The sequence below is a fragment of the Anser anser genome (genome assembly GCF_964211835.1).
Source record: "Anser anser genome assembly, chromosome: 25".
Classification (NCBI taxonomy): domain Eukaryota; kingdom Metazoa; phylum Chordata; class Aves; order Anseriformes; family Anatidae; genus Anser; species Anser anser.
In genome coordinates, this window is record NC_139746.1 from 5,945,704 (window position 1) to 5,967,349 (window position 21,646).

Genomic DNA, 21,646 nt, shown 5'->3' on the forward strand with positions numbered 1-21,646 from the left:
TATACAATGAACCAGCTTCCTCATTTGTTGAGGAAATCCAGGTACAAAACAGGCTATAGTTTGCTGTGGGTCAGGACTAACTAACAAAGACAGTGTAGATGATGGTTGCAGACCTGACCCTTCAGGCAAGTCAGTGGTATTGCTCTATAGATTTAAATTCCTAGTCAATAAAGTGAGGATTGATTCATTGGTTAGGTTGCCAATCATTTCTTGCTACAGAACGCATCTGCCTTGGCAGTGCTGGGATCTTATTTGTGCTTTTGCTTTCCGTTGTAATACAGTGATGATGTTCTACTGATACAGCTATGCTTCACTTAGCTGGACAGGCTTTCAAATTGCAATGCATACCCCAAGGACAGGAAAAGAAGGCTCTAGCTCTGCTGAGGAGCCAGTGCAGTCCAGAGAAGCAGAAATCACTGTTGTGGTCTACTTCACCTATCTGTAAACATGTCGATAGCCTGTGCCACCTGGTGGACACCAAAAATGAAACACGAAGATGCACTGGAGTGAAATAAATGTTTGCTGAAAGTATGAATACTGCCTTGGGTCCCAGATGTTCAACCCACCCTGCTCCAATCCTTTGAGGTGGAGTGTAAGTGCAGTGAGGGCTGAACCTCCCAGCTTGAGGGGTATGAATGGGCCTGGAGATATGCTGCTATGACCTTTTAAAAGTATCGGTGTGCAGAAGGTGGCCCTGTACATTGCCAGGGTTTACTGTTTTATAGCAAGAATTAATGTGGTTCTCTCCAGGTGAATATGTCTGTCTGTGCTGCTTTCTGGCACACATTCACTGTGTGCAGTGAGTTAGCTTGCTAAGTCCTCACAGTCCGAGAAGGGACAGGAGTCTTATCAGAAGCCCTGAACTCTATGACTGGTTTGGTCCATCCCAGCGACAGGAGAAAATTTGATTCATTCCAGTTTCATTCATAGCAGTGGGTGCTAGCTTTTATAGAATCTCTTTTCAACTTAATTTTAAAATTGCCAGAGTATAGCTTACTTGCTTGCCTTTTTAATCCCTGCAAATTAAAATGTGTAAAGGCATTGAAGGAATGAAGGAACCTAGATCTTAGTCTTCTGGATAACATATTTTAAAGTTGCTCTGGATATTTGGCTGTATTATACTGGTAGACTAAATTTCCTTGAGCCTTCAACAGTAAAATTTCAGCCTGAGGTCCACAGACACATGCATATCTGAAGTAGACATTAAACCCTGTTTCCGTAAATTTGGCTTTTTTTTTTTCTTTTCTTTTTTTTCTTTTTTTTTTTCTTTTAGTTTCTTTTCTGGCTAGTTCAGGCAAGATTAGTATGAGCAAGGAAGAGAGCAAATCCTCCCTTCCAGGACAGTGGGCCTGGGAAGAAACTGAGCTGTAGAGGTCACTCTTCTCCCTCATTGTTCCCAAAAGTGGAAATCAAGGTACTATTGATCTCGTTTAACTTCAGATATCTGCAAACCAGAGTTTCTACATGTGAACCTATTCTCTGAGATTCATGCTTTAATTAATGGAGAGAAACAGCCTTTTGTTTGGTGTGGGTGATCTGATCTATTTTACATGTTTATCTTGAGAAGAAAAAAATGCTTCTTAGGATATTTCCCTGCACTGGATGTACGGTGTCTGGTCGGGATGAGAGCTGCAGTGCTACCAGACCAGCTTTGGTTCCTGCTGCAAGCCTACGCCAGGAGCACCAATGAGAAGCAGCACATTAGGTTTTTCTAGCAGGCTGTAAGACTGTCCTAGAATAAGAAAATAAACCCAAGACTTCTAGTGTTTGCAAGGAAGTAATTTATAGGGTCTGAAGATGCAGGTTTCATCCATCAATATTCTGTTACCATTCACAAAACTCTTTTTTGGCCAGACCCTCTAAATTGAGATCAACATTCATAGATTTTTTTCAATGTTAATGTAGCACACTTCAGGAGCATGTATTTTTATGAGAAAACCATGAGTGTGATCACAGAAGATCAGTGATCACCTCCAACTCTATTTATTTATTTATTTATTTATTTATTTATTTATTTATTTATTTACTTATTTATTTTGTATTGCAACAACACATCAACGTTGCCTCAAATCATCGGCAGTACATCTCAGTGACACACATTATTCAACGCAAACATAAGCCAGCACCTATGCTGAGTGCTCCCTGGTGCACTGCTGGATATGCAACATGCGTCATGTCACTTCTATTGAGCACAACGATTGCAGCTGAATTCTGTTGCGCAGTTCCCGCAGCAACATCCCCTTGACAAGCGGGTTTTCCTGAAATAGCCTCTGTCACAGGAATCTGGTGCCCTCCCATCCTGGGCTCACCAGCAAGCTGGCAGGCTCCAGTCTCTGCTGTGCAATGCGATGTGGTGTGGAGGTCCAGCCAGAAGCCACGACAGGTACCCTCAGCCCTAGGGAGCTGGGCCCTGTGGGGATGGAGGGCCTGAGGTGTCTGCAGCAGGACTTATAAATAAGCAGCAGCCACTGGATGCAGAAGTGGTTCAAAGTGGAATTGAAAATTAATGCTTCATACTAGTTTGACAGACCAAGCTATATTAATTTTAACTGTGCTCAGAATACAATATTTTGTTTCATTTTTTCCACTGGGAAATAAGGCTGCGTTTTTTTTTGTTGTTGTTTTGGTTTTTTTTTGTCAGGGAAGGTAGAAATTTTCCCTCAGAAAATGCTGAATGTGTGAGAACTGTTTTTTATCTGTGGAAAAATGAAATTCTGACTTAAAGACCCTTACTATCTTCAGAAATTAGAGTCAAACAAAGTGGTTAGTTATGAAAGGAGATATGAATAAAAGCATTTTTAAGGAAACGCATAGTGAACAGTGATTAGGTCATCACATCAGGTTGTAAGAGTGTTCCTCTAGCTGATTGCCTGCATTTGAGATTCTCAGAGATCACTTCAGAGATTATTTCATCCAGTGGCTTCTGTATTGTAGCCTGTTGTGTGCTGTGAGCATGAAAAGAGCTGTGTGAAATGTTTTGTTCAAACCATTTTTTTTTTCCACAGAATTATGGGTTTTCATCAAGTAGGAGTTTTCCACAGCAAATACCAATTTTCAATTAAAATTGCATTTTCATAATAGAAGTTTGGGAGCCTCTCTTATTTCTTCTCCCTTTCCCCAACAGTTTTCAGCTTTGACAATCAAAACACTGCAGCCAAAAGATTCCCACATTGTTTTTACTTTTCAGATGTGTAGTTTTAAGATTGCCTCCAAAAGTTGCGAAGAAAAAATTCAAAAAAAAAAAAAAAGCCAGAACCTTTTTCTGTTTATTGTTGTCAAAATCATTGCCAGGAACAGAAAAATTATAAACAGCTCTAAATATATAGTCATGGGACTGCCAGACCTCCTGCAGCAAGGGCATCTTCCCAGTTTCCCTGGAGGCTTTTGCATGGCTCCCAGACACGCGGTTCCTCTTTGCTTCTCTTATTAACTCAGGATAGAGCTGAACACGCATAGTGCTGGTACCAGAATAGCAGGAAATATTAAGTCTCACCTTTCCTGGTGAGATGCTGTATCTGAACCTCATCTTCAAAACCTCACCTCACCCATGTACCCACATGAGCAACCACAGAGTGTTCCTCCTTTGCACTCAAAGGCTGTGGGCTTACCTCCCTTTTGGCTTCTTTGAGCCCTTCCCTGAAAGCCGAGCAAACAAATGAGTATGCTCTACCATCACCTTCATTTCAGCTGAGCTGGGCTTTACCTTTACAGACAGTTTACTGACTTTGAGAGAAACTACTTGCGTGTTGGTAGCAGAGAAGGAGAGGTAATAGGAAATGCCTCAATGGCATTTTCTAGGGGATAACTGCCTTCAGTGGTCATTCACCCCAGATACCAAGAAGAATAGACCCTTTCTACAGCTCCTCACACTGTTCTGTCAATTCCTGCAATGACTTAATAATGAGACACAACAGATTTTAGCCTGAATGAAGCAAAACCCTTTATATAAGAGTCAGCTCTGTAACTCACTGCCACATTAAAGAAATTCAGCTAGAACGGTGATTTGGCTTTGGACTGCAAGGATGGTAACAGTTGGCTTCTCACTGCACTGGTCTGGGAGGTATTCGGCAATTGGGCTGGATTTTGCTTCCATCCCTGCAGTTCTGCACACTTGGGCAAAGATTTTGGCAGGCCTTGTGCCTGGGAAGTAGTTGGCCTGAGGGGCTGGAAAGCTCCTTGGTTCTTTCTGTCATGCCTGAGCCATTGTTTAAGAGTTGGCAGTAATTTCTGCTATTAAAACACACTGACATCTGCAGTGCCAGTGCTGTCACTCAGGGACTAGGGTGTGCCAGTATTTCAGCATTTCATTGCTAGACCAAGGGATGATGCTGATCGAACAGCTCAAGATGAGAGGGGGCAGCACAAGAGGCTGGCTGTGGTTTTCTGACTGTGCTGCAGGCAGCTCTCGGGGCAAGGCAGAGCAGAGGGAGGATTTTTCATTGGATTATTCATTGGATTATTCATATACACAGGAGACCCAAAGGGGACCCCTTTGCCATTTCCCGGCAGAGAGGATTTTGTGGGCTTGGTGAGATGAGAATAAAGGTGTCACAGGAAGCTTGCAAACTACTGGGAGAAGGACTGAAACTTCGGGGGGGGGGGGGGGGGGGGTGTCAAATTCAAGTATAATTAGAAGATTGCACTTTTCCTCTTCAGAAACTCCTTTTCCATCTTCCCTGTACCTGTTCTCTCTGGCTTGGCTTTTACAGGCAGGGTCTACACTTTCTGCTCAGCAAAAATGTACTCATTCCTCCATATTTCAGTAAAGACCTGAAGCTGAGCTGAGAATCCACTCCTTTCATGTTGGGGCCGTACAGATGTCTACACAGGCAGTCCCATGCTCAATGACCTATGTAAGTGTAGATGTTTGGGGGAACAGAGATAAGATCCTCTTGATGTGGAAGCTGCTGCCTCAAGTTTCATTTATGGTTCTGCAATTATCCCCTTGATGTCAAAGTACAAAATTAAAGCATCCCATATAAATAAATCAGCATTTCTGTGTTGTTATTCATGTTTTTGCCTGTGATTGCTCATGCTGATGAGAAGTATGAATTTCATTGTGTTATGGCCAGTGAAAACGTGAACTGTCAGAGTGGTTTTATGGAGAATGGTCAAAGATCTTGGGAAGGGGGGTTGGTGATAAACATCCAGATATCAACATTCCTGACACTTAGTAGGGGCAAATTAAAGCAGATATTCTGTTGTAGCAGCTCTATATATGTGCGAAAGCAGCCCTTCAAAACTGCACAAACAAGGCTGAACAAGAACGGGGCAGGTAAAAAAACTCAGACAGAGGAAGCAGTTATTCGAGATCACATACTGGGACTGAGAAAACTGGGGAGTAAACCACTCTTTGACTTCCTTTCCTCTCTAATACCAAAGGCTAGAGTTTCAAAGGAAGCCAACTGCCAAAATGAAATTTGTAATCTTTTGTTTACGACAAACAAAACTTGTGAACGTGGGTGCAGAGCAATTCTGCAAACCTTTTCCCAATGTCTGTGGCTGAGAGTGCTGCTGTTCTGATAACTGGCCCCATCTGTGTAGGAGGTAATGTACAAAAAGCTGGCCCTGAACACTTCCAGTACGACAGCTTTATGGGAGAAAGGATGATGCAGTGGTTAGGGTATAAACCTGATATGTAGTAAGTTCTTATTGCACTGTTGTTGCATTTTGTGATCTAAATCAAATAACTAAGTCTCTGTTTGACTTAGTTCCCATCTTACTAGTGTTATCTACCCAACTTCCTAGAATCTCTACCTTTTGTCTTGCATATTTAGATTCATAAAACTGCAAAAAGAATAAACACAGTAAGCTCATAGACAGTAAGCACACTTACTCAGTTCCTTAAGAAATATGATTCCCCACAGCCCTATGCTCGGGCATGTACACCATACTGTTCTAAAAGCCAAATAGTCTAGGTGGATGAGGAATTTTTCATGGTTACTTTGTAGATTTTTAAATGAAAATAGTATAAAAACTACTTCCAGTCAGTGATATTTCCCCATAGTTCACTTAAATCTTTCCTGTACTTCTCCTTTGAATAGCCTGTAGAAATTCTAGGTTATTTTTCTACATTGATATTAGTGCTGTAACACAGAGAGAGGCCAAATGCTGCTTCCATTTGAAGCAAAAATAATCAGGATTTGCTCAAGGTTTCTGGGTAGCTGGAAAGTGGGGACCCGAAGCTGGGGTGAGTGCTGTCATGGGGCAGCTCTGACTGCTCTCTCAGACAGGGGTGGAGCACAGTGCGCAACCTCATGGACATCCCTGATGCATGTTCACAAATAAGTGCCAGCATTTGTATACTTCCACACTGGACTATATATCACTTAGCACTTTTTTTTTAAATGAAAAGCAGCTGATTTACTCACTTGTGTATTTTACTGCTGCATCATCAATAACTGTATTTGAAACACGCCATCCCAGTCTGTGCAACAGATCAATATAATAAACAGAAAATACAGATTTTCATTACTTGTACCAGGGCAGTTTATTAATCAGTTCATGCAGTTCAACAGAGTAAACAGGATTTTAAAAATGAGTAGACTGGGTACAGGAAGGGTGTGGGGCAAACAAATAGGTTTTCTCATAAAAATTAAATCACATGCACCAGGCAGAGCCCAGGAGTACATGTTCATGGTAGTTAAGGCGAGGTTTAAAGGCTTAGGTTTCCGCTTTGGGTAGATAGCTTACAAACTAATTTACAGACAGTATAAAGAAAAATACAGCTTTTGCTATTGTGTGTATGTAGAGCCCTGCACACCAGTGTCCTTGTGTTTATGTGGGGATGTGCACACACAAATGTATCTAGATGTGCTTGGGCAGAAACATGCCTGACAATTTCTGCACGTGCACCAAGTGCCACCGAGGTGTTATTTTGCAGCTTGAAGGGTCAAAAACAAAGTGCAGAAAGGGAAAATGAAGATTAGACTTGTTCTGATGGTAAGTCATATCGTCCTTTGGAAACTGTTCAAAAGGAACATTGACATCCTCCTTCCATTGACTTGGTGGGAAGAATGAGCTCCACAAATTCCCCTCACTTAATTCCCTCAACATTTAAACTCTGCCTATGAAATCTATTTTCCCTTACATGGGTCTTTTAGTCTGCGGCTGTGTTAAGGCATCCCCTGATCCCAGTGACAGCACAAACTGTGTAAGCTGAGATGTCCTTCTCCAGCGTTGTGAGCTCCAACTTTCATCTTGCCAAACTGGATTTCTCAATCCCCTTTGGGGCCCTGACTCCTGAGTAGAAGCGGGATATGGGAAGCAAATGCTCTACTGCCGGTATACAGAGAAACAAGGTTGAAAATCACAAGGGCAGGAGTGACAAGGGTGGAAGACTAGGGGATGCTACAGTCAAGTAAAGGAAGAGATTTAGAAAACCTAATTAAGAAAACATAGAGGGGAGATTTTTGTTCATTTCTAAAGCAACATTAACAGAGACGGAATAGATGATTGCACATGACATGGAGGATTAAAGACGGCAAAGTAGAAGTTAATACGACCGTTAAAATGTAGTTCCCATAGTTTATACTTGCCTCAGAATATAATCGGAAATTTTCAATGTGTCAATGTCTAGCAACCCTTTGCTAAATTCTTAGACCTTTATGAAAGTAGATTATTCTGCGTTTTTTATGTCACAAAAAGACTTCCTTGCCTTCCACTTTCTTTACCTGCACCTGTGTAATTGTTTCTGTTCGCGCTTTGCTAACTCTCTGACACTTCTCCACCTCTGCTTTCTTTGCAGCTCCTGTCAGTTTAAGTTTATTTGTGAAATTTCAGAATATGCAAAAACAATGCTGGAGATGTTAAACAGGCTGCCCTAACTAACAAGTCTTAGGTCTCTGCCCAGTTTCTTTCTCTTTGCTCTGATTCTTTGCAGCTTTACAATTAAGAAAATGGATGCTGGACTAGATAAGTGCTAGCATGATCCAATATCTATCGTCCTGTGTTTGTTTTTTAACCAGTTTACAGTCCATAGAACACTTTTTCCATCCTTGTTTCACTTTGTATCAGTTGAAGCACAAACACACAAAACACCTTTTCCACTGATTGTATGATATGGTTTATCTTCTATTAATCGTTGCAACATTTTTCCCGTAACCAATTGTTTTTCTTTTTTAACGTGTTCGTGTATCTCCTAGTTAAATGTTATATCAAAGTGTCTGTAACAAGACAGTATATTTTGTGAGTCCTGTATTTATTGACACAAATATTCATTTTCATTTTTGAAGGTAAGGTTTGCATAGACACACACACAATAAATCACTTTATTACCCTTACCATAGCATCTGTGTAATATAAGCACCTGCACAGGAGGGGTACCAAAGCATCCTGGTTTATGAAGTCTTTACACAATGTATTTGTATACACGTTTGGACATAGGTTGGTGAAAACTGTAACATAATTGAACAGTTGTGCTGATGGAGGAGTTATGCTTAAACCTGCCATCAGAGCTGAGAAAGAACCAAGCCTGTGATCCTTGCTGTAAACCATTAGTTAGGTCAGTTTGTTTATGAGCCTTTCCTGTTAGAGCCTGCCCTTGCTGGCATTTCCCACCTACGTACTTGCTGTGCTTCTTGCTTGCAAATAAAACCATTGTTTTCAGTAAGACTTACTACAACAGAACGTACTGTGTTCAAACTGCAAATGACTGAGGCAAATTCACAAAGAATTAGGTTAACTGTGTATTTCTGGAAAGCACTGAAAGCACTGGGGAACAAAAAAGACAGAGAGACAGACATCTACCTCTGCCTTAAGAGGCAGAGGTAGATGTCCTCCATGCCTAGAGAGGATTTCCTATTCACTTTAGGTCCAGGGTTCTTGGCTGTTTGTCATTCCAGCTTGTTTCCCAAAATTCCCTGATGCATAGCTAAAATCAGTTTCTTATGTTTGTTGAGGATGGCATGGCACGCTGATGCTGTAGATCTGGGGAGGAAGATGATTCTCCATTGCCTGTTACCACATCCCTATTTACACCATGCCAAAGGATGTGGCAACTGCTATATCTCTGACATGACCATGCTTTACACCCACATTATACTCATTTGCCTTGGGAGTAAATGACTTGAGTTGGAAGGAAATTTTCCTACAGAAGAGTTTTCCATCCGAAAATGCTGATTAGACTGAATTGAAATGTTCTGCGGAAAGGTTTTGATTCCGTCAAAGCTTTCGGTGGAAACAAAGCAAGCTTTGTCCAGACTGTCTGACGGGCAAGACTGCCTTGATTTATGCCCGCTTACCCGTCCACTCTGGGCTTTCTGGCTCTGTGGCCACAAGATTTCCCAGCCACCTGCCTGGTGGAGGCCAAGACACCAGTTAGGTGCCGGCTTTTGCAGCGCTGCCTGCATGGGTGCGGCTCTGTGACCACACACTCTTCGACTCCCCGAGTTGGACGTTTGATTTTGAAAGTCTCTTTTGATTCCTTCCTTGTGATCTTTTTGTATTTTTCATCCCACTGAAAATGGCCATGTCTTATTTTACCTTTCAGACTTATTGTCAGGAGCGTGTGTTTTATGCACCGGAAGGTGGTGTCCATTTGTTTCTGCTGGTAACATGATTTCCAGCTCCAGGATCGAGCTCTGAAAATACAGCAGGGGATGTGGTTTTTTCTTCCCCATTTTGCCCTGCCCGCTCACAACTGCCACCTGCGGTTTGACCATGGCAGTCACACTTGGGACACTGAATTAAAATCACTCTGAACTTACAAACTTTAGGCAGAGCACAAAGTACAAGCTTTAGGAAGAGTGTAGGAGTGTTTGGGAGGACAGAACACAACCACTTGGATTAGTTTATTAGAAGAAGGCTGTGAATAATAGCAGAAGCTAAGCTGCTGGGCCTGCAGCGGGTGGTTTTGTTCTGGAGAAGTGGCCACAGCACAGCCTCACCTAGCTGCAGTCCCTCAGGCCACGAGGTGCTCAGACTTTGACCTGGGGCAGGCATCACAGATAAGAAGAGCTCTTGCATCCTGTGGAGGCCAGCACACAGCTTCCCTCAGCTGTTCGTTTCTCTGCCACCACCATCAGCTTTCCCAGAGACTGCTGCCCTTGTTGGCCTTCACACAGCTGGGATGTGCTGAATGGACCCACAGAGACTGTGCAGACAAGCCTATATTTTACCCTCTTTCAATGTTTTTGACAAAACCTGGTTTAAAAAAAAAAAAAAAAAAGGAGGGGGGAGGGGACCGAAATGGGTCAGGATCAAATACCATTTTATTTTTTAAAGCTCCCTTCTCGCGCTGTTTTTCTTCTGTTGTCCAGACAATGCAGCAGACAACCCTATGCCCCAGCCAGGCTACCAAAGAAGATAAGCAGTCCCTTTTCAGCGATGGCAACAACAAACTGGCTGGGTACTTAATTCATTAATTTAAATGGAAAATGTATTTAACAAAGAATTCGGTTATTTAACCTTTCAACACCTTATTTTCTCTGGCCCATGATTTCTGTGCTCTGTGCAAGGCAGCTTCACCCTGCCCCAGAGCTACAAGTGGAAGCAGGGTGCAGAGGTCACAGACAGGGAGGGTCTGCGAGTTGAGGACAGGGAGGATGGGAACTAAGCAGACCTCAGATCAAGAGTCAGATTTCTTGGTGCCCGCAAGTCCTCCAGGCTTTGTGAAGCAGGCCCTGAAACTGCTGTCCCAGCAGAGCAGCAGCTTCAAAGAGGCCTTGTGAGCAGCAGTGGAAATGCCAGCCACCGCAGCCTGATCTGCCTGCAGAAATCAAACAGCACATCTTACACTGACCAAAGCCGGTCGCGTAAGGCCACTAAAAGCTGCCCAGAGAATTAGCTGCCAAAACCACCTGTCACTGCTTGTGTTGTTTTCTGGCAGAGGGATGAAAATAGCCTCTGTTCATGACATGGAGAGTGCCTGATACCCCCTACGCTGCCTGGCTCTGTGATGCTGCTTCCTTCGGCCAGGCAGGCAGGGTCCCACTGCCTATCCGCACACCGCAGGCGTGCTCCTGTCCTGCGTGGGATCGCATGAAGCCAGAAGACGAGCAACGCTGTATTTCCTACCGCTCCCCAACAGCCTCTCAGGCAGCACCAGCACCTTGCTTGTTTTCTAAGATTCCTCTTACTGATCAAAAAAACACCCATGAAGATGTGTTTACAGATTGCTCTGCCAGCAGTCTGTCTGACTTCTATCTGACAGGCAAAACCAAGTTAACGTCAAAAAATTAGACACAAAACAAAAAAAATACCCTTTGACTCAGTCCAGGTCTTACCTGTCCTACCAGATTCCTTGATAGCAAAATAAGTAATTTCCTCCTGCTGTAAAAATATAGTTTCTTTTCCTCGGGACTTGGACATGTTGTTAATACCTAGAACAGAATGCCAGCCCCATCACTTGCATTCCTCTTGTCAGTGAAGAACATAATTTTCATTTAGGTTTGCATTTTTCAGTGCTTTGCACATCCCTTTTTCTTCATGTGCAACAGGTTAGCTACTTCTGTTCTACTTTATGTGATGGCACTCTGTGCTGGGGATTGTTCAGCGTCTCTGAACCAAGAAGGCCTTTGATCATAAAAAGAAGGCATCATCTGGAGATGAAAGTGTGAAAACAGACAAGGTGGATGGGAGCTTTCCTTATGGGCCCCTGTGCAAACAGTGGCAAGACATATCCTTCCCTTGTTTCACTTGCCTCTGCTGTAACTAGAAACAAACTGATTTCCTACCAGGGAGGGAAGGAAGAGGAGAGTGTAGGAGCAGTCATTCACCTGACTTTTAGTGAGAAATCCATCATTTCGAGATGTATTTTACCAGGGCAGAACAAAAGCATTCTGTAACTTCATGGCTGACAGACATTTTGGAACAAGGAGGGTGATGAGGGTGAATAGGCCTGTGCCCTTGCAGTGTCGCCAAATTGCCAACAGCCGGAGCCATCCAGCAGGGCTGAGATCTTGCAAAAACAAACGGCAATTTCCCCCAAACCGGATCAAATCCGAGTGCTGTGGTCATGCAGCTCAGCAAGGGCAGCATGGAGGCAACTGCCATGGTGCTCTTCCCAGGGCTGCTCCCCTCTCTGTGCACAGTGCTTCTGGTTCAGCCATTTGTGCTATACAGAAATGCCTGCAGCTGCTTTGTGCGGGCAGCAGAAGGGCCAGAAAGCGGCCAAACCCAAAGAATTTCACTGCTGGCCAGGCTCACAGCAGAGGGGACAGCCCCAGGCAATGCTGAGCTGTGCCCTGAGCAGCCACACAGACAGCACTTCCTGGGGAGAGAAGGGAAAGAACCCTGGCTTCGAAAATATACTTTGCCTTGGTTCAGTAAATTACTGAGGGGTGAGACAGAAAGGTCGATGAGCACACAGCTGTGTTAGTCATGTAGCTGCTATGCTACTGAACAAAATGAAAATGCCTACGTAGCTGAAAGAGATAGAAAGGTGAGTGTGCGCTTGTGATATCATGGTGCAATTGATAAATAGGCATGTACTGGTGATAAGATAGGCTTGCTGGTGATAAGATAGGTTGGAATGTGATAGATCTGCATTGGCGATATGGTAGATTGTTACATAGTGTTGATCAGACGGGACTACTGATAGTTTATCATGTCCCCTGTTATCACTGCGGGTGTTAATGTTCAGCTTTTCCCTTGCAAGATGGAGAATGTGCAAGTTAGAAGAGCTTTAACATTTATGTAAAACCAAGGGAAATAAGGGGGACTGAGAGAAGGAGTAAAGGAGTGGTGATCAAGAAAAGAGGATTTGAGGGAATTAATAGAACAGAATTGACCACAGAGCACTGAACTCATTCTGTGCTAACTGTAGCCTCTGTCTTTATCTTATCAGTGACTCAGCTCTTGCTCAAACACCCAGTGCCTCTGAGATTCGTCAGTGAACTGCCTGGAAGGTCCTGCAGAGTGTTTCAATATTTGGACCTGCCTGCAGCGGGCGAGGAGAGAGGACAGAGCTGGATGTATCCGTGCTGTGGGTGGGGAAGAAGAGCGACTGTCCCGGGCTGCAGGGTGAGTGAGCTGTGGGACCTGGATCCTACTGAGCCCGCCGGCACTTGTGGTGCCCAGGAGGGAGGCAGTGCCTGAAGTCACAGCAGATTCCCCCAGGGACTGTCAGACCCTGTGCAGGCCAAAAGGACGAGTCACAGAGAGAGCTGTCACAGAGTCCTCTGACCACAGGTCCTGCTCGTCTCACTCCCTTTTTCCCCCACAGCAAGTCCTGACACTTTGCGATGCTCTTGGAACAGACAGAGCACACCCACAGCACATCAAACCTTCTTTTTTTTTCCAGCAAACAGCCACTTTCTCTGGGAGGAAAACATGACATAGGAGGTAATTTCTTTCCTATCTCTGCCACTAACTCACTGTGCAAACATGACCAAGACCAAGCCACTTTCTTTTCTGATGCCTCTATTTTCCCCTCTGTTGGTAAAGATAAGTTGTCCAGAGTTCTCAAGCATACAGGGCAAGCTAATGGGCTTGAGAGAGAAAATGCCTTGATGTGTAAATAGCTGCTGTCACTGGAGGCTGTAGCCTAGACAAGGAGAGGGGAACGCTTAATTTTATTTTTCATCAGACCTACGTTCTCTGATGGCTTAAGCAGGCTATATGGAGAGGGTGATTTAGGCCCCATACCTGAATGTTCCCCAGAACAGTTGCGTTCAGAACAAACCCACCTCCCATTAAGGTTTAGATCAGGGCTGTGCCCTGGCCAGGGCTGTAGCTGTTTATTTTACCTCCTGGACAAGGTACACTTGTGAGATACTGTGTGGCTTTCTGATAGCAGAAGATGGTGAGAGATAAGCTTTTCTCTTCACTGTATCTCAAGGCTCTGATCTTCTGTTTCCTCCACCTCCCCAGCCTTCACAACCCCTCTCTGCTCTTTGCAACTCTGCAGACCACAGTCCCCCCAGTGTGGGTAATCCACTGCACCCAGGGCAGAGGCAGACCAGTGCAAGTCTCGATAGATGGATAGATTTCCACAGTGGACTCAACTGAGCGCTGTAGTGCCATCAACTGCAAGAAAGCAGCTCTGCAGTGAAGCCAGAGGTGACCGGGTTGGTGTCTCTGCAGGGTTATGGAGAGCATCAGTGAGGGAAACCATGGCTTACTGGAGGGGAACTACGATTATTTTCTTTTCAGTGTGAATTAGTTGCAAACATTTAAGGCAGTTTAATAGTCTGAGACATAAGGATGCTAAACATATAGAATAGTTTATTTATAGGGTGCCCGATTTTCAGGTTTGAGAAGCAAACTGCTCATTTCAGTAGCACAGAGGGACCAGTCAGGATCCAGGAGATGAGAAATAGGTCCTGGGGGTTTAGTTGTAGGAGGAGCCTTAACCAGCTTGGAGGGTTGTGGCAGTGCAGGGGGGACGTACACCGTGCCCTGCGGTGTACATTTTTTTCTGGGGGACTGGGAGAAATCTGGATCTCCTAGAGCTAATGCAGTTCATCCCTAGTAAGCCAGGTAGGCGTTAAACCCTTGAGGTCCTGGGATACTTTTTTGGAGGTGGGTTGGAAGGAACCACAATACTGTCCTGTACTGTCCTGTGATGGTCAGGCTGGAAATGTACATCATGGCTGGCTGTTTGGAGACACGAGGTGTAGCTGACTGCCCTTGTCTGCTGACAGCATTGCCTCCCAGGATCTTAGTTCTAGAGCTGCTCGAGAAACAAAACCGTTGTTTAAAAGATTAAAGCAGAAGTTTGCAAAGAGCCTTTCCAGGTCCTGTGCAGGAAGTCCAGGGCATGTGTGTTGAGGGGCAGAGAGGGAAACTCAAGGAAGAGCTGCTTGTGGTTTGTCCTCTGTCTCTGGACCATTTTCTGTCTTGGTAGCAATACTGTAGTAGTAGGCACGGATTGTGTTTTCCACAGAAATAAATCCTGGACGCTCTTCCCATCTGCAAGGGCAGAAAGGAAAAATAAGAGTTGGCAGAAAGGACAACAGTGGACTGACCCAATGGAGAAGATACCAGGCACAGAAGAACCTGGGACAGAACAGCAGCCTAGCAGTACCAGGCTGTACCAGCAAAGGAGCTGCAACTTTTCTGGGATGGAGAGGGGCAAATGCAGAGAAGCTCTGACATCTTACTGGCAAATGGAAGGGAATGATAATAAAGAATTATGTGTATTATTCATCATGGTCTGGGGAATGAGACACCATTCATTTTGTATTGTCCCCATCCAGACAGTGTGTGCTGCCCTGACGGACCAGCACAGAAAAGAGCAAGAGAAATCCTTACCTGTAGGTCCAGCATTGCTGCATGAGGGTGTACATCTCTGCTGGACAGTCCGTGGGGCAGTCCATGCGCTTCCCTTGCTCTATGAAGCTAATAACCTCCGGGCCTTTCATTTTCTAGGAGAAGATCAAGTGGGAAAATGTTTTCACAGAATCACAGAATTGTAGGTGTTGGAAGGGACCTCAAGAGATCATCGGGTCCAACCCCCCTGCCAAAGCAGGTTCCCTAGAACAGGTTGCCCAGGTAGGCGTCCAGATGGGCCTTGAATATCTTCAGAGGAGACTCCACAACCTCCCTGGGCAGCCTGTCCCAGTGCTCCGTCACCCTCACCGTGAACAAGTCCTTTCTCATATTGGTGGGAACTTCCTGTGATCCATTTTGTGGCCATTGCCCCTTGTCCTTTCCCCACAAACCACTGAAAATGTTTTAATGGTTTTGGATCTGGAAACAGGGTCAGCAGAGGCAGTTTAGAGCTGGGCCTGGGGTAGTGCTTTGGGTCCATGCACAGCCCACCCCATACACCCATAGTGTCTGTTTTCAGCCCCTGCACCCAGCAGTGGTGTCTCACATTGCCTCACAGCCCAGGGCCCCATCCCAAGCCTGTGCAGAGCAGTGGCTGAGCAACTGACTTTTCAGCTCTGCAAGTGGGTGGAAAGATCAAAGAGAAGGTCTGCTTTAATTCAAATCCAAATGAATTTGTTTTGTTTTCAGTTTCCTTTCCCTTAAATGAACACAAAGCTGCTGGATCCAAGCAATCCAATCTGTGCCTTCCATGAAGTGGAAGTGAGCCTGTTGTGTTGCCCCCTGCCTAAGAGAAGTAAAAGCACCCACTCGAGGGAATGGAAATCGAAGTTTCAGTGTGTGTCAGTCAACCAGTTTTAGAGTGGGAGCCCAGATTGTGACTTTGATCCATGGTAGGCCCAACTTTGCCTCACCTTGTACGGTTTCTGCCCATAGCTGAAGGCCTCCCACATGGTCACGCCATAGCTCCATACATCACTCTTGCTGGAGAACTTGTGATAGAGGATGCACTCTGGGGCATACCATTTCAAGGGCCACTTTCCTGCTGTCCTGGCCTGTAGCAAAGCAAAGAGGAACATTTGAGAGAGAGCCTGCTCTGAGCTGAACCTGAATTCTGTTTTTCTAAATGTTTCTGTCAAATGCGATCCCACACCGCTGAAAAAATACCATCTGCATTTCTTCCTTCCCTCCTGGAGCTTTGCAAAGACTCTTTTAATGTCACAGCAGTGAGGCTGGACAGAATGTGATGTGGTTGTGCAGCAGGGCTCCTGGGAAGAGCTCAGAGCCCCTATCTCTGGGAGTCTTAGCCCCCAGCCTGGAGGCCTCCTGCTAGCTATCTGGATCCTTTGCTGTGCTCACACTTACCTTGTAGTAGCTGTCATCAGCGCCAAGCGCCTTGGAGAGTCCAAAGTCACTGATCTTGGCATAATGCTGGTTGACCAGCAGGACATTTCTGGCTGCCAGGTCCCTGTGGACGAAGTTTTTTTCCTCCAAGTACTTCATCCCCATGGATACTTGATGCATCAGCTCCACAATATTGCTGACTGTAATCTCATCTCTGGGGAGGATGGAAGGACAATGCAGTAATAAAACTGTTGGACAGCAAGGATCTGTCATTACTCTGTACACCACAGTCCCCTCTAAGCTCTCTAGCTGCAGCGGAGAATGAGCATGGACATCTCTGTTCCAGAAGCATCAGTCCCTATGACTTACATGAAAAGGAATCTCTTTCTGCTATTAGCAGCCTCCCTCCACCTACAAAGCCAGGCTTCCCTGGCAGCAGTGAGTTGGATGAGAAATGCAGAGAATCTCAGCCACATTTTATTCAGTACTCACTTCTTGGAAGACAAGAACTTGTTGAGTGGTCCTCCAGAAGCCATCTCCATCACAAGCATCAGGGACTCTGCCTCGCAGACCCCAATCATGCGGACAATGTACGGGTTGTCCAGTTGATGCATGATCTGGGCTTCCGTCATCATTTCATCCCTCACTGTTTTCTCATTGTTGCTCTTCAGCACCTTGATGGCCACATCAATCTGCTTCCTGCACAGGACACAAGAGGAACAAATATGGATGAATTAAACAGCAGCTGGATTCATGTATCAGCCAGGAATGGAAACTACTCCACATGTGATAATGTTTGGTATCTCAAATGCAGCCTCCATAGCCTGTTTTTGTGGAGCCCTGTACGACATTGTTATCCCAGGCCTGTTAGAAGGCCAAAGAGAAAAGGATCACCTCACCCTTGTAAGTGTAGAGTAGTGATTGCCATCTGTAGATCTGAAGGCTCCTCACACACTGAGATGTGCATAATCATCGCCATTTTTCAAGGAGAATCTCAGGCACAAAGTGAGCAAAGGCCATCTTTATGGACACGCAGAGAACCAGAGGTAGAGCCAAGGATTGCACATCTACTCAGTTTCACTCCTTTACTCTGATGTGGACCAAGATGACCTCAGGAGCATGGACATGCTCCTCTGAGCCTGGCAAATGCCTCCAGAAGTGGCAGCCTTATGCATGGGAGCATAAAATGCAGCTTATACTCTCGGGACACTGGCAAAGTCCCAGAAAAGCTACTATTGACCTTCCAGAGCCTCTCTTATACCTCCACCCCATTATCACTCTAGAGTCCATCTAGCTAGAAACAGGATGGCTGGGGACATCTCTGAGCACCCCCTTCCCTCTTCCTCGGCATCCTTCAGGGCAGCACTCACTTTCTCATTTTGTAGACTCCTTTCTTGACGCAGCCAAAGTTTCCTGCCCCCAGTTCCACTTCATCAATCATCAGGTGGTCCCTCTTCAGGAAGAGTTTCTTATCCTTCAGTTCCTCAGGGTCACTGTACGGGCTCTCATAGACACTGGTGTCCATGGGTAGCAAGCGTGACTTTCCTGCATATTCACGTGAGATAAACTTGTTTATAGCTCTAAGTGATGTACCCTTCCCTGCCCCTCCCTCATTGATCGAGAATGTTTTCTCTACCATCCTGGCATATTCTCCTTCAAGCTCCATCATTTAAGCCTTCCCCTGGGCATCTCCCATCCTCTCACAGCCCATGGCCTCTCTGAGTTACACTGTCAGACCCAGGATGGAGAGAAGAGTTTGAGCACTCCCACACCACAGGTCCCAGCAGGTCCCAGCCACGTGCTTGGCTTCCCCCCAGTGAAATGTAACTGAATGCACCGAGTATTTAGTAGGCAGTACAGAAGATGGGGAATAGGACAGGGCTTGATTTACTGGTACAGGGTGCGGACAAACACTTTTGCAATATTCTTGGCTCAGGGCCCGGTAATGAGTGGGTGCCTTTGTAGAAAGGCAGCTTTGCAGCACAGCTCTGACCAGAAGGTGATAGAGATGGCAACCCCCCTGGCTCCTGTGGCACCCCCAGGTCCTGTCTCCTCCCATCACAAGGAGAAGGCTTTCAGAGGTGCTCACCTACAGGCTCTGGCGTGTATCCATCTGCATTGAGAGCCCCAAGGTGTCTCTGGAAAAGAAACAGGGTGAAGTGCCGAGGGGGCTGTGTGTCCCTCAGCCGCAGGGAGCATGCACGCAGGGCTGCGTTTTGCTTTGTACCTCCTCTGCTTCCCCCATCCTGAAGTTATAGGTCTCCTGCAGCAGTGGGGGTCATCCCAGGCCAAGCCTCTGTAGCTCTGTAGCTCAGAGTCAGCGAGTAAAGGGAAGCCCAGAAGCAACTCAGCTTGCAGCCAGCTCACCTGCCTGGCTGCCTGTGCCAAAAAGTGACCTCCACGAGCACCCATGGATGCTGCAGCCACTGTTCCAAAAGCAGACAGGGACAAAGCTGTGACTGCTGTATGAAACACACTTGTCCAGCACAGCTTTGAACTCCAGTGCTGCTTGCAGCCAAGTCACCATGGGAGCCCACCGCAGATTGTGAAAGCTCTCTGAGAAGATGGGTAAATTCTCAGACCTTTATTTGGGCCCAGCTGGGCTCTGGGATGGGCTGCTCTCATAGCCCAGACTTGCTGGTTTCAACACAGCTGAGCACTCGCAGTGGTGACTGAGCGCAGACATACCCTGAGGCCAGGGACGCAGAAGGAGCACAAAGACCTGGCCAGTGGCCAGAGGCCGGCAGCAAGGCTGGGCGTTCCCAGAATCCGACCATGTCTTCCCTGCTCCTGCCTGGCAAGGAGGGCAGCAGGGAGAGGGCTCCCCGAGGACATCCCCACATGTTGCAAGGAGCACAGTGTGAATGGAAACCATTTTCAGCTCTAATGGTAGCTGTGCCCAGCTATTCCTTGTCCCCATCCAAGCTGGAAAGAGGACAACATTGCAGCTGGCCTTAATATATTCCAGTTGTGTTATTGCCTTTTAGAAAAGAGCAGTTTGATCAGCGAGCTTGAAATGCAATTAAGCCCCTGAGGTACCAATAAAACAGACCCTTCCCAAAACTTACGCTCACAGAGGGGTGGGTTGGTGGAACTGGTGCTGCAGAGGCTGTGAATCAAGAGAGAAACTGTTATTTGGAGTCTGTGTGTGCCCCAAGCAGAATCAGAGCATCAGTCCTTGAAGGACTGTGGGGTCCGATCCCTCCCACACAAAGGCCCCTTTCCACTGTTAGCCATAAAGGGTGTGGAAGTATGCCTGGGTAAGGGGGCTGTTCCCAGGCCAGCCCTCATGAGACCTCAGGGGTCCCACAGGCAGGCTCTGAAGTGACGTTTGTGACACTTGGGCCAGGAGAAGTGACCCACAGTTTTGAGTGTTCAGCTCAAGAGACCCACCAGGAGCCAGGCTTCAGGTCATGTTGTTTTCTTGTGCCTAAAAAGCAAGTCATTTTTCAGAAGCCATGCATTTGGCACCCAAAGCCCCTAATTTTTGCATCTGGGGCGTAACAACCCCAAGCAGTGCTACAGGCTGGGAGATGAGTGGTTGGAAAGCTGCCTGGCAGAGAAGGACCTGGGAGTACTGGTTGATAGGCAGCTGAATATGAGCCAGCAGTGTGCTCAGGTGGCCAAGAAGGCCAACAGCATCCTGGCTTGTATAAGAAGCAGTGTGGCCAGCAGGTCTAGGGAAGTGATTGTGCCCCTGTACTCGGCTCTGGTGAGGCCGCACCTCGAGTACTGTGTTCAGTTTTGGGCCCCTCACTACAAGAAGGACATGGACGTGCTTGAGAGATTCCAGAGAAGGGCAACGAAGCTGGTGAGGGGTCTGGAGAACAAGTCTTACGAGGAGCGGCTGAGGGAGCTGGGCTTGTTCAGCCTGGAGAAGAGGAGGCTCAGGGGAGACCTTATCGCTGTCTACAGTTACCTTAAAGGAGGCTGTAGAGAGGTGGGGGTTGGTCTGTTCTCCCATGTGCCTGGTGACAGGACGAGGGGGAATGGGCTAAAGTTGCGCCAGGGGAGGTTTAGGTTGGATGTTAGGAAGAACTTCTTTACCAAAAGGGTTGTTAGGCATTGGAATGGACTGCCCAGGGAGGTGGTTGAGTCGCCATCCCTGGAGGTCTTTAAAAGACGTTTAGATGTAGCCCTTAGTGATATGGTTCAGTGTGGGACTTGTTAGTGTTAGGACAGAGGTTGGACTAGATGATCTTGGAGGTCTCTTCCAACCTAGACGATTCTGTGATTCTGTGATTTGTCTGGAGCACAGATTCCCCTGTCTGTTGCTGTGTTTGGGCCACCCTTGGCCAAGCCAGGAGTGTGGCCGCTTTCAGCAGACAGCACGAAGTGGCCTTGCCCAGCCTGCCACAGGAGCTGAGATTGCACTGTTCCCTCACCATCAGAGCCTGAGCAAGGGGGGTCAGACATGGTAAAGGACACTTGTGATGGCACTGCTCGAAGTGGCCTCAACCGGGGCCAGGGATGGCACTCACAGACATCAGCTCACCTGGCATGCTGGGGTTGGGGCAGCTTTCCCTCAGGGCGAAAATTAGACCATCCGGTTTGAGTTTCAAATACTCCACCAGCTGAGAAAGGAATCAGAGGAAAAAGAGATTAATGCAAGCAGAAAATCATCTTTTCTTTTGCAGGCAGCATGTGTGGCTTATGGTAATGATTTCTCTCAGATTTATGGCAGAGAGGGACCTGATTCTTTCTTTCTCTCCTCTCCTAACTATGCACTCAGGGATCTCGTAGAGCCAGCATTTGCATAGCTGGGTATCTGCCAGAGCTGGGAAGAATTTGGGAAGTTAGATAAATACCAAAGAAAGACAAAGGGAAAATCTCTAGCAGTACAGCTGGGTAGGGCATTTTCAGTGTAATGTCATTGTTGCCACAGCCGGAAAGGTTTTTAAGAAGTGTTTTGTTTGATAAAGCCTGAGAGAAACCTTTGGCTTTTCTGGAGGAACCCCAGCGCTAGCCCTCTGGATCCTGGGCAGTTTTTCCCTGCAGTTCAAGCACTGCAGGGATTGACACTGGCTGGAGTTGACCACCCGAGCCCCTGGCCACCGGACCACAGGGCGGACTAGGCTTTCTCTTCCCC

The 21,646-nt window shown here is 46.3% G+C and overlaps 1 protein-coding gene and 1 long non-coding RNA gene across 4 annotated transcripts in view; one reads left to right on the forward strand and one right to left on the reverse strand.

Moving 5' to 3' along the window:
- Window positions 1-12,154: 12,154 nt before the first annotated feature.
- On the forward strand, window positions 12,155-15,177 carry LOC310886286. Of its 2 annotated transcripts, XR_014575262.1 has the most exons (4): window positions 12,155-12,382; window positions 12,788-12,963; window positions 13,244-13,284; window positions 14,828-15,177. It is a non-coding gene; the product is annotated as an uncharacterized lncRNA (long non-coding RNA). The 2 variants fall into 2 exon arrangements; XR_014575261.1 differs by having other exon boundaries at window positions 12,155-12,963.
- Window positions 13,383-21,646, reverse strand: part of ZAP70 (zeta chain of T cell receptor associated protein kinase 70) — a 32,229-nt gene continuing 23,965 nt past the window's right edge. Inside the window, exons 5-13 of one of the 2 annotated variants that reach the window (XM_083810668.1) lie at window positions 21,053-21,131; window positions 19,626-19,666; window positions 18,647-18,695; window positions 17,928-18,102; window positions 17,050-17,256; window positions 16,579-16,771; window positions 16,128-16,268; window positions 15,196-15,308; window positions 13,383-14,853 (exon numbers count right to left, since the gene is read on the reverse strand). In XM_083810668.1, the coding sequence (XP_083666794.1) occupies window positions 14,730-14,853; window positions 15,196-15,308; window positions 16,128-16,268; window positions 16,579-16,771; window positions 17,050-17,256; window positions 17,928-18,102; window positions 18,647-18,695; window positions 19,626-19,666; window positions 21,053-21,131 (1,122 nt within the window). In that variant the 3' untranslated portion in view covers window positions 13,383-14,729. The remainder of the gene's footprint in view (window positions 14,854-15,195; window positions 15,309-16,127; window positions 16,269-16,578; window positions 16,772-17,049; window positions 17,257-17,927; window positions 18,103-18,646; window positions 18,696-19,625; window positions 19,667-21,052; window positions 21,132-21,646) is intronic. The other variant, XM_083810667.1, reaches the window with a different exon arrangement.